The sequence below is a fragment of the Octopus bimaculoides genome, chromosome 20, assembly GCF_001194135.2.
Source record: "Octopus bimaculoides isolate UCB-OBI-ISO-001 chromosome 20, ASM119413v2, whole genome shotgun sequence".
Classification (NCBI taxonomy): Eukaryota; Metazoa; Mollusca; class Cephalopoda; order Octopoda; family Octopodidae; genus Octopus; species Octopus bimaculoides.
The window spans coordinates 41,343,725-41,356,989 of record NC_069000.1 but is presented as its reverse complement, the minus strand read 5'-3'; the positions used below and the strand labels follow the sequence as shown (position 1 = coordinate 41,356,989).

The 13,265-nt window shown below is 37.8% G+C and overlaps 1 protein-coding gene across 2 annotated transcripts in view; it reads left to right on the top strand.

Moving 5' to 3' along the window:
- The window catches only part of LOC106876589 (short-chain collagen C4), a 55,386-nt gene extending 42,413 nt beyond the window's left edge, over positions 1–12,973 (top strand). Inside the window, exons 2-4 of one of the 2 annotated variants that reach the window (XM_014925201.2) lie at positions 5,170–5,221; positions 7,185–7,259; positions 12,179–12,973. In XM_014925201.2, the coding sequence (XP_014780687.1) occupies positions 5,170–5,221; positions 7,185–7,259; positions 12,179–12,669 (618 nt within the window). In that variant the 3' untranslated portion in view covers positions 12,670–12,973. The remainder of the gene's footprint in view (positions 1–5,169; positions 5,222–7,184; positions 7,260–12,178) is intronic. The other variant, XR_008266307.1, reaches the window with a different exon arrangement.
- Positions 12,974–13,265: the final 292 nt, after the last annotated feature.

Below are 13,265 nucleotides of genomic sequence, written 5' to 3'. Positions count from 1 at the left end.
GACCAAAGCCTTGAAAACTAAAAGAAGTCTGTTGTATATATATATGTGTGTGTGTGTGTGTGTGTGTGTGTGTGTGTGTGTGTGTATGTGTGTGTATGTGTGTATGTCTTTGCGTCTGTGTTTATCCCCCACCCCATTACTGCTTGAAGCCGGTGGTGGTGTGTTTATGTCCCCGTAACTTAGGGGTTCAGTTAAATAGAGACGGACACCAACATAAACACATACAATAATACACACACACATATATATATCTACATAAACACACACACACATATATATATCTACATAAACACACACACACATATATATATATCTACATAAACACACACACACATTCAAACACCACTCACGCGCACACTCGCATACACCACACACACATTCACATAATCACATACTCAAAGACCACACACATACGCACACACACTCACTCACACTCATACACTCACACACCACACACATACACTCACACACCACACACACGCACGCACGCACACACACACACGCACACACACACAAACGCACATTCACACATAGTCACACATATATCTCCCTCTATCTTGGGGTACCTAAACATTTTTGAAAGATCTCTGATATTCTATTTATTGGTAAATCGTGGCACTCCGTCGGTTACGACGACGAGGGTTCTAGTTGATCCGATCAACGGAACAGCCTGTTCCTGAAATTAACGTGCAAGTGGCTGAGCACTCCACAGGCACGTGTACTCTCAACGTAGTTCTCGGGGAGATTCAGCGTGACAGTGTGACAAGGCTGACCCTTTGAATTACAGGCACAACAGAAACAGGAAGAAAGAGTGAGAGAAAGTTGTGGTGAAAGAGTACAGCAGGGTTCGCCACCATCCCCTGCCGGAGCCTCGTGGAGTTTTAGGTGTTTTCGCTCAATAAACACTCACAACGCCCGGTCTGGGAATCGAAACCGCGATCTTACGACCGCGAGTCCGCTACCTTAACCAATGGGTTCTTTGCTCTTCTACACTGGTAAATACTGATCACTAGAAAACAGCTGTCTTTAAAGGCACTTATGTAACTTCTTTAAGAAGGAGACGGTAGTGCTGTATGACTGAAAAAGGGAATAACAAATTGGAACTGATGCTGAACATTTGCAATTCAGTAGCAAAAATGTAAACTAAGAGCAGTTGAGATTATTTGAGAAACGAATAATACTTTCTGCCACCCGTACTCAGGATATTAAAGAACATAGAAGACTATCAAAGTATTTTCCATGTCAAAGTATCAAGTAGTGGGAGCTTACACACTCACACACACAGACACACACACACACGTGTAAAACAACGTAATTTTATTCCACATGGGAAGAAATATAGGAAAAATAGAAGTTGAAAATGCACTGAGAATAGTTAAAATAGCTTTTATTATTATATTTCAAGATTTAACCGGTTTCACAGTTTACACTGATATCCAACTGTTTGAAATAGAAAGACGTGGCTTATGCCGCAGCTGTTTTGCTTCTGACTTGTGTTTGAAGCTTGCTCTATTTCTATAGGGAGTTCATGATACAAATTAGTATATGTTTTGAATAGGGTTTGATTGGTAGACGATAGTCACATGATTGATCTTAGTAACTTGTCTAGATTCCTCGCTATGTCCGTCTGTTAGCATCAAGCTACAATGTTTAGCGTCGGAAGTTAAGGCTGACACGGTTGACTGGTGATAGTACTAAATAACCATACTCTGAATGCTTTCTGTCAAGTGTTCGCAGAGACTAAATATCAAACCCTGAAATTCGCAATAAAATACTCAAGGAACTGAAACGTATATTACTGGAAAGACAATATCCAATAAAAGTTAATAAACAACGGAATAGAAAGTGCCAAAGTAATAAATATACAATATACAATATACAACTACGGTAAACAAAAAACGCTCCAGATTCATCCAGTTATCATCCCTTTATTACGAAACACAACCTAAGAAATACAGAAGTTTACAATATCATCCACCAGAACATCCCACTACTAAGACAAGACCCAAAAATGAATCAACCATTCGAAATACACAAAATAATCAAAAGTAAAGGAAAATAAAGGTCTCTCAAAAAATACCTCACAAGTGCTAAATTAGCTTCTGCAGCTCCTACACCAACAGTCAAAAAGTGAGGCCGCCCCAATTGTGGGACTTGCATCAATCTTATTGAAGACACGAGGTAGAAATTCAAATCGGGACAGATTTTTACCATGTTTGTGTTTTTGTGTGTGCGTATACATGAATATTTGCACATGTGTATGTGTGTGTGTGTGTGTTTGGGGGGGGGGGTAGTGTGTATGTGTGCCTGTCTGTTGAAACAGACTTCAATGAGCAAAATCCAACGTTTCGGACATAGTCCTTCTTCAGGGGAAGCTGAAAAGAAAGAAAGTAATAAGGCACAACAGAGTTTTACATCATTTATATGAAAAAAAAAAAAAATGTGACTGGAAGTGAAAAAGAACGCTGGATTACGTGAATTTCGTACGTGAACAAAAGTGGTGAGAGAAACAGTGTTAGAAAGAAAGAAGACAAAAGTAGTGGCAAGAGGAGAAACAGACACATTTACGAGTTAGATGCATATACAATGAGAATAGAGAGAGTGAAGTATAACAAGGGTTTAATGAACTAAGATGAGGTAAATTAGAAGGATAAACGTCTATTTAAACGCACCAGTGACATAGTGTGAAGTGGGGAATATGAAACGTTGTTCCCTTCGTTTCTTTGAGAATGAGGCTGATGATAGGTGCACGATGGAATTACCTGCCGTATTGAAGTGGAGTGGGTGTCGACAGATTTTTCATGTATGCATAATAGTGTGCTTCGAATATTGTCCCAAAAGCGATCAGCAAGGTGTTGGTTTGTTTATCCAATCCAAAGGGCTCCGCAAATATTGTATTTTTCTGTATGCTTGTATAAAAGTCCAGGTATCGAATCGCTGATCATGAAATGCCGTCTGCAATGGCGAGGACATGTAGTACGAATGGAAGTGAAGCGACATAAGAGAAACAAGGGCTCGACAAACTCAACCTCTTCCTCTACCAACGTTATCATGCAGTCAATGTTATCGACTTTGCCATGGAAGAATTGGTCTACAGAGTCAGCAACGCCATCACCAGAAATGAAAAGAAGCGATTAGTAAAGGAGAAATTAAATTCTTGGATACGACATAAAACTGACGACGCTATAAATGCATACATACATACATACATATTCTCCGATTTTTTGTGTAAATGTGTATAGAATAATATATCAATTAATAAGGTGAAAACATGGTCTGGTTTTTACGTTTCTTATTATGGTACTTTAAAAAAATTAATTCTTTACAATGTTGAAGTGTGTTTGTTCATAAAGTTCAATTAACGCTTTTATACATTCGTAGTAATCATCAGATTTCAAAATGTATTTAACTGACAGTTGAGTTCTTGACAACTGTAGTAAAATGACGTATTTATATATTTCTCAGAAAGTTCTAACAAACTGAATTTTTTGGAATAGACTTTTGACCAATCTGTATGCAGCTTAAACGTCACGTTTTACCAGGCACGCCGATATTACAGGTATAGATCCCGCCCTTATTATAACAAATCGGAACGGTCATGAGTCCACAGACAACAAATCTGGAACACTAATGTTCGCAAATTCCATTAAGCGAGCATATAGAAACGTGGACATGTTTCTAATTTTTCTTTCCCACAAACTACATGACACAAGTGAGGTTGGAAGAAAGATGAAAGAAAAACGATTTATTAAAATGTTCAAACCTGTTCCGGACGGAAATAACAGCAATAATATAACAACCAGTTAATGATGTGTATTAAAAAATACATATGTGTGGTAAGTAGCTTGCTTACCAACCACATGGTTTTGGGTTCAGTCCCACTGCGTGGCACCTTGGGCAAGTGTCTTCTACTATAGCCTCGGGCCGACCAAAGCCTTGTGAGTGGATTTGGTAGACGGAAACTGAAAGAAGCCCGTCGTATATATGTATATATATATGTATGTGTGTATGTATATACATATATATACCTGGAAATGGGTGCGTGGCGTTCAATCATATAATATATAAATATATATGAATATATACATACATATATGTACATACTTACATATATATGCATATACACATGCATATATGGGCACAGGACACCACAGAACGTAAACAATATGAAATACGAAAATACATGAAATACGAACTTTTTTTGCGAACAACGAATGAAACAAAATAGAAAACAAGACAAGCAACATAAAAAATCGACTCTTCATCAGTTGTCGGCTGTTTTTCTTCTTCGTCTTCGATCAATTCACGACAAAGCCGATTAAATAAAATTTGGAATTTTGCGAAGGGTCAAAGTTGGTAACAAAAACAGGCCAGTGAAAACAAACAGGAAGGGCTGTTAAGCCTAAACGAGGTGAGTTATATATGTATGTATGTATGTATGTATGTATGTATGTATGTATGTATGTATACATAAATACATACACACACACATATATATATACACACACATACATATATATATGTATGTATATATTTATGTATGTATTTATATATATATTGAAGGTTGATTGTTATGGTCATTCAGAGAGTGGCCATTGGCGTTTCACACCTACAAAGCACATAACCATATAGAAGATCATCAGACCCAAATGGCCATCTACAACTGGAAGGATGAAGACATCATGGCCAGTTAATTTTGCAAGCAAAGAGATATACATCTGAATTGTCCACACCAGTAATGTTTAAGGTGGAACGGTGTTATCACTCCTTGCATCTGTTCAAACCGTGATCGATTTTTAAGTTGCTGTAGTGGTTCAATTCGACGAATGGGAAACTCCCAGCTGCTTGTATCAAGAAATGTCTCTGGTGGGGACATTGGCTAACACTTCATTCTTGTAGTTTTTCCTGGATTTTTGCTCTCTCTTCCAAGCAAAGCTTACATCGTTTGCTCCCGCTGATATATGACCCGGGTTGTTCAGAGAACTTCCATTTATTTATGTATGGCGTGCCCTGTTCTTTGATGCACCATATGTGGCTGGCCAGGGACATGATGTTGAGAATAATCCAAAGTCAAATGTTTAGTAATCCTAATTTGGGGTTAAATTTATAATGTAAACGATTAAAAATATTCTAAATATTCTGTATGATGTTATTTCTATTTCTTTACAGAACCGTTTCTTCTCCAAGAAATCTCTCGATGATAAACCCGTTAACACACCAAGTAAGAATCCATTTTATAACAATCTAAACTGTGAAGACAAAAAATTAAGAGGAAAGTTTAAGTCCCAGATTAAATATTATAAAATATTCAGTATTCTCCTACTGACTTCTAATCTCACCAATGTTTAATCGGTTCTCCATTACTATAAACTATTTTCGCAATAAAATATTCAGAACTAAGGCACTTGCTTGCAGTTACTTAAAATATCGTTGTTGTTGGCACTCCGTCGCTTACGACGTCGAGGGTTCCAGTTGATCCGATCAACGGAACAGCCTGCTCGTGAAATTAACGTGCAAGTGGCTGAGCACTCCACAGACACGTGTACCCTTAACGTAGTTAAGGGGATATTCAGCGTGACACAGAGTGTGACAAGGTTGACCCTTTGAATTACAGGCACAACAGAAACAGGAAGAAAGAGTGAGAGAAAGTTGTGGTGAAAGAATACAGCAGGGTTCGCCACCATCCCCTGTTGGAGCCTCGTGGAGCTTTAGGTGTTTTCGCTCAATAAACACTCACAACGCCCGATCTGGGAATCGAAACCGCGATCCTACGACCGCGAGTCCGCTACCTTAACCACTGGGCCATTGCACTTCTACACTGGTAAATACTGATCACTAGAAAACAGCTGTCTTTAAAGGCACTTATGTAACTTCTTTAAGAAGGAGACAGTAGTGCTGTATGACTGAAAAAGGGAATAACAAATTGGAACTGATACTGAACACTCACAATGCCCGGTCTGGGAATCGAAACTGCGATCGTATGACCGCGAGTCCGCTGCCCTAACCACTGGGCCATTGCGCCTCCACTTAAAATATCTTATTGACAGTAATTTCCTCAATCAAAAGTGATATGCTCTGATATTAACCGCGTGAAGGGAAACAGCAATATTTTGCGTTCACGTGTGACTACAATGTGAAAAAAAATGTGAGTTATTTTCCAAACAGTTTTCATGGTAAAGTAGACAGTGAATATGCAAAAATGTGCAGGTCACCCTGAAACTAAAACCAAATCAATAGCAGCAAAAATAGATAACTTTATGTAATATCTATTAAATAAGAACAGCAACAAACACACACACATACACACACACAAACGCACACATGCACGCACATACATACACAAACACACACATATATATATATATGTGTATGTATGTATACAGATATATACATTCTTTTATTCTTTACTTGTTTTAGTCGTTTGACTGTGGCCATGTTGAAGCACCGTCTTTAGCCGAACAAATCGACCCTTGCACTTATTCTTTGTAAGCCTAGTACTTATTTTGTCGCTCTTTATTGCCTAACTGCTACTTTACGGGGACGTAAACGCACTAACATCGGTTGTCAAGTGATGGTGTGTGTGTGTGTGTGTGTGTGTGTGTGTGTGTGTGTGTGAGGCAAACACAGACATACATATACATATATATGACGGGCTTCTTTTAGTTTCCGCCTAGCAAATCCACTCACAAGGCTTTGGTCAGCCCGACGCTATAGTAGAAGACACTTGCCCAGGGTGTCACGCAGTGGGACTGAACCCAGAACCATGTGGTTGGGAAGCAAGCTTGTTACCACACAGCCACGCCTGCGCCTTAGATATGTATTTATACTTATTTACTCATATCTGTATGCACATTCACTTACAGTAATACGTTCGAAATATTATATTCTGGGATATATTTCTCAAATATTTCGCAATAATTTCCTCCATTAAAATTTTATTCTTATCCAATCTCGTGGATTTATTCAATCATTTACTCCTTTATTTCTATCTTGCATTCACCTACCCTTTATTTCACTCTTAACTTCTATACGTCTGTCTTCTCTGCCAATTCCCAGTCTGTCTATCTTTCTACTCTTCCAATTATTCTCTCCACAATTCCCAAATTTTTAGCCAACAATTTCCTTTGTTGATAATTCACTTGAAACATTGCTGTTTAACAGAAATGATTGTTTGAATTACACAGAACCTGGTCCCGGATCACTATATACACGCTGGGGTAGAACAACCTGTCCTCCTGATGCAGATCTTATATATGATGGTTAGTATTGGATATACTTAATTTCAATCACCCCCCCTCTCTCTCTCTCTCTCTCTCTCTCTCTCTCTCTCTCTCTCTCTCTCTCTCTCTCTTCTACGACATACATACACACATTCTGGTATTATATAGCAATATTTCTCTTCATTATTGAGAATCTAATTCTATTTATTCAGTTGGTAAACTATTGACCCTTAGGACGTAAAATTCTGAAGGTTTAGAAGCAAAGAAACATTCAGTTTCAGTTCTAACCTCTTCACAATCAATAAACACTTCCCTCTAAATAATTTTGCGATGATCTGAAAAGATGATAAGCCAGATGAAGCAAAATCAAAACTGTAAGGTCAATAAGGCAAAACTTTCACATTTAACACTATAATATTTCCCCGAATGACTTGAGCAAATACGTAGGCGTGTATTATCCCAGAGAAGCAACGATTCTTTACGATAAACTTATGAAGGGCATTTTCCTGCAAAGTGTTATTCAACGCTTCCAATTGACAACAATACTTCCGTCTTGTTTCGTTTTGTTTCATGACAAACGGTACCATTTATGTCCCACCAATCATAAAGCATAATTATTCTCCAGTGTAGTCGTCGTTAGGGAATAGATTCTCTATTTTTGATAGGATGCCAACAACTTTGTTTCGTTGGATATGATTATATACAACCCATTTTCCTTACTTATGATGATTTTATGTAGAAGTTCCTTAGCAAGCCTGCTGTTCAATGACGATTGCAAGACTTCTGTTAAACTGAGAAGCAGATAAATGATCACCACGAAGCTTAAACAATTGTCCTAGTTCGTGAACGAGTTTTATGATCGAAGTGTGACTTGACTGAATTACTTTGTTAATTCTTTGAATTTTCTTCAACTACGCTTTCTAGATTCTCACTATTGAAAGAATCTGATCAGCCAGATTGAAGAAAAATGCGAGAGTAAATTCCCTGAGCAAAATTACCCAAACAATCGTTGGCATGTTCGGAAATAGAGTACATAGGAAAAATGATGTACGGGGTAAACAGCAAAAAAGTATTGAAAAAAGACACAGAAACCAGTTAAAGAAGAGATTCATAGAAAAAGAACCAAACAGATTAGAAGAACCTATGGAATGATTGTATGACACATTCCGTTACAGGTGATTGAGCCCGCGTATACAAGTAGAAGGAAAAGGAAGAACACAGAGTTCGTAAAAATACATGCCAAAAAGAGAAAAATATGAAGTTGGAAAAAATGCTAAAAGAAAGGAGGGCGAATAAAGTAAAATAACATTACTTGGTTCATAAATAAAAAAGAAAAAAACTAAAAGGAGAGATTTTGTAGTAAAAATAGTACACCCCCTCCCACGTGACAAAAGTGGTATGACGCAGCCATAATAAAGTCAGAAAGTCAGTCGTTGTAGAGAGTCAGTAGTAGTAGTAGTAGAGTCGTTGTACGAGTTCTCAGTTGGAGTCAATGTCAGTTATGTGATATATACGAGTTCGAGTCACAGTCAAGATAGACGTTGCAAGTCATTGTCATGTGAGTAAAAGATAGAAGACGCGGAATCCGCTACTACATAACAGTGGCGATAAGAACATAACAGTGCCTATGACAACGTAAAACAGTGGACATAGGATACCGCAAATTTATAAGCACATTGTAACAGTATGTATGTATGTATGTTAAAGAAAAAGACACTGAACGAGAAAACTATGACGTGAATAATTTTCTATTCATCCAGTGTCCGTAGAGAATTTGCAGTTTTCGGCGTTTAGTACTCTTTCGGTGTTTGTCCATAAAACTCCAGATACAGCTGATAAGAATTAGTTCGGTAAAGAAGTGACAAATAAGGCCAATAGAAATACTGTCAAAAGTTTTGCGGTGGAGCACACACATGGAAACTGGATACAACGATAATAATAACACATCCTACTATAGGCACACGGCTTGATATTTGGGGGAGGGGAATAGTCGATTACATCGACCCCAGTGTTTCACTGGTACTTAATTCATCGACTCCGAAAGGATGAAAGACAAAGTTGGCCTCGGCGAAATTTGAACTCAGATCGTGAAAACAGATGAAATACCGCTAAGCATTTCGCCCGGCGTGCTAACTCTGCTGCCAGCTCGCCGCTTTAATAATAAATAATAGCCTAGATCAGTAGTTCCCAAAGTATTGCTCCCCACCCCCTGGGGCGAGGAAAAGCTCCAAATGGGTGATGATGAAAAGTGGGGCGATAGTGGGGTAACGATTCATGTAAAAATTGGGGCAATGATGGGGTAGCAATTCACGTAAAAACAACATGATAATGGGTTCATTAGGTTAAGTTTTTATTTACATTATTTACATTATTTACATTTGACGGGTGTTTGTCTTCATCTTGTTTGTTGTTAACACAACGTTTTGGCTGATATGCCCTCCAGCCTTCATCAGGTGTCTTTGGGGAAATTTCGAACCTGGGTTATCATTACTAAGGTATTTTTCGCAGTTATTATTATTATTATTATTATTATTATTATTATTATTATTATTATTATTATTATTATCATCCAGGTCACTGCCTGGAATCGAACTCGGATGAAGGTTGGAGGGTATATCAGCCGAAACGTTGTGTTAACAACGAACAAGATGAGGGCAAATATCCGTCAAATGTAAACAATGTACATAATTCCTCATCTCTTAAATATAGAACTGTAAGGTTAAGTTTTAGTTGTAAAATACAGCTGCCTTGAATTTGCTACAGAAAGAGGTCTATGCTTGTGATGTTTAGTTGGGGTGGGGGCCCTAGGAATGTGACCTGGGCGTCAAGGAGGCAGCAGCCTGAAAGCTGCAGAAGTGTTTGACAGAAAAGAGAAGAAACGAAAGGGAGAGATTGAGACAGAGTGAGAGAGAGAGAGAGAGAGAGAGAGAGAGAGAGAGAAAGAAATAGAGAGAGAGAAAGAAATAGAGAGAGAGAGAGAATATTACGATGTGTAGGGATATAGAAAGAAAGAGAAAAAGAACAGCAATCTGCCATTAAGTTTACGAATTCACAATAATGAAAGACAAGGTGTTTGTGTAAGTACGAAAATAAAAGATAAAGCGACACAGAAGAAAACGGCTGGAACAAACGTAAAGTATTCTTTTCATTAAATATCGCAACTTAGGAATTTGCAGTTTCTGCTATGGCTTAGCATACGCCAAGAGAAAAGCCGTACTGCGGAAAAAGAGTAAGCTACCAATATCTCAGTTTATACGGATTATGAGGGAAAATTCTTCGTTTATTACGCTTGTTTCTTTTCTGAAACGCAACCAATTTTGAACACCAAATACACGTAGATGAGGGCCTTACAATTGCCCATGGTTGCATGTGTTGTTCACACATATGATGCGGAATATGAACGTAAATAAGTAAATTTAAATTTAAATTTAAAAAAAAAAGTCTCTATCTGATCTGATATAAATGAAATTGTTACAAACACACATATGGACGCACATACTTACATATAAGCACGAACACATAAGTGCGTGCACACATATGAGCGTGCACACATACGAGCTTGCACACACTCACATGCTCATACCGAACAGTTTCAAAACAACGCCAAAACAACGCCAGATCATACATTCAAAATAAATGGAAGTGGAGAGACAAGTTACTGAAGAGATTGCAAGAGTGCAATGAAATAATTTAACAAAACAATTTAAATTAATAAAGGACTGAACCAGTGCGTGTGTTTATTACCGGCATAATGCCTCTCCCAAGGTTTAATCATAGTGACATACATATCCCATATACCCAAACGTCTCTCTCATTATTGCTCTTTCTAAGTATACATATATGTATATATCTGTGAGTATGTGTATATATAAATTTCGTACATCTCTCTAAATAAATTTGAAGAACGACAAAAATTCAATCTGAATATTATTTACCATAATCCCGCATTATCATATTACAACTAGTTTCATAACGTTTGGTGTTATATGTATAGTGGCAACGTCTTTGTTCATAGTCACACTCGATCATGCGTATGATTTGGCGACCAATTAAATTAACTACTGTAAACTCAAACTAACGAAGCCCTTATCGATGATATACTGCTTATACTATTCCCAATGGGGATGTGTTCTGTCAAATAATACATAAAAAATCAATTGGAAATAACATGATTAAAGACTCTTTTCCCTAGTACAAATCGCATTCGATTCTCCATGCTCGTATTTTCCTAACATATAGGGATATCTTAGCATGTAGGACATCCCAGAATGCCAATTTATGATAGTTGTTGGCACTCCGTCGCTTACGACGTCGAGGGTTCCAGTTGATCCGATCAACGGAACAGCCTGCTCGTGAAATTAACGTGCAAGTGGCTGAGCACTCCACAGACACGTCTACCCTTAACGTAGTTCTCGGGGATATTCAGCGTGACACAGTGTGACAAGGCTGACATTTTGAATTACAGGCACAACAGAAACAGGAAGAAAGAGTGAGAGAAAGTTGTGGTGATAGAGTACAGCAGGGTTCGCCACCATCCCCTGCCGGAGCCTCGTGGAACTTTAGGTGTTTTCGCTCAATAAACACTCACAACGCCCGATCTGGGAATCGAAACCGCAATCCTATGACCGCGAGTCCGCTGCTCTAACCACTGGGCCATTGCACCTTCACCAATTTATGATAGTAACCCTGTTATATTTCGCATGAATTCAGGTTTGCTTTATAGTCCTTATTATATTCAACATTCGTATATTAGTCCGTACTATATCGATATTCCATAATTTTGCTATTTTCATTACGAAATATTCATTTCTTCCTCTTTTCAGTTAATTTCTCATACATAAGATTGGGGGGCGATTACGTGATTTACGATTACTTTCAATCACTGTTTCTGCTTTTTAACGTTCTACGTTACATTATATCTTATTTATTTGATAAAAACATATTCTTACTATTTCTAGGTGTGGTTGGTGGACAATTCTCTGACCAGACTGGTGGTGGAAGTAATTTGTTATGTCTACCAAATGATCCGACTTGGGCCAATTATACTACAGACGTTGAAGTGGCTGCACAGATATATGGATGCGAATATGAGATACCAATTGCTAATATGTTTTCTTTCGCTAACGCTAAAGCACTTTCAAATCATAACGTTCCGTGTGCTGTCTGTTTGACACGACAACCTGCTGTTGTTATGATGCTACCAGCCAGGGCACGCTGTTACCCTGGCTGGACAATTGAGTATTCAGGTTATGTAATGACAGCCAACAATGACCAGAGGGGCAGGCATGAATATGTGTGTGTGGACCACGCACCGGAAGCTGATCCAGCAGGTTTCAGAAACGAGGATGCAGCATCATTGTTTTTCGTTCAAGCTATTTGTGGTTCATTGCCATGTCCACCGTATGCCCATGGCCAAGAATTAAGCTGTGTTGTATGCAGTAAATACTGAATAGAACACAACTGGGCCTATTTCAGTTTGAAAATATATATGGGAAAATGGCATGTGATAATGACATAGAGGAGTATATAAATACATAATTTTGTTTCATGATATTTTATTCAAGTTATGCATATGGTTAAAATAAGCAGCTGCATAATTTTTTTTAAAATTGTATTCCAAACGAGAAGAATATCCAAGGCGAATGATGCAAACCTCAGCGAATAATTCTTGAAAAACATTATATAAGCTTTTTTTTTTCATCGTTTATACATTTATATACTGAAATAAAATGATATCTAATTTTAAAAGACAATGTCCTCTTTCTCTAAATACAACAAGCCCCAACTAAGATCAAACATAAATGTCTTTCTTTCATGCATAATCTCAAAATTCAAGAAGTGTTAATACTTGACACAAATGGGATTCAGAATAATGCAAATACACTGAGTCACCACACTACTTATAAACTGAAAACAGAAAATACATTATAGTTCAAAAATTAAGACCTCCCACACGTATCTACCTTAAATATAAGCAAAGTTTTCGACTCAACTCGCTCATAAAATGTATTTCACATCTACACAAGAGACATGCAACATAAAGAG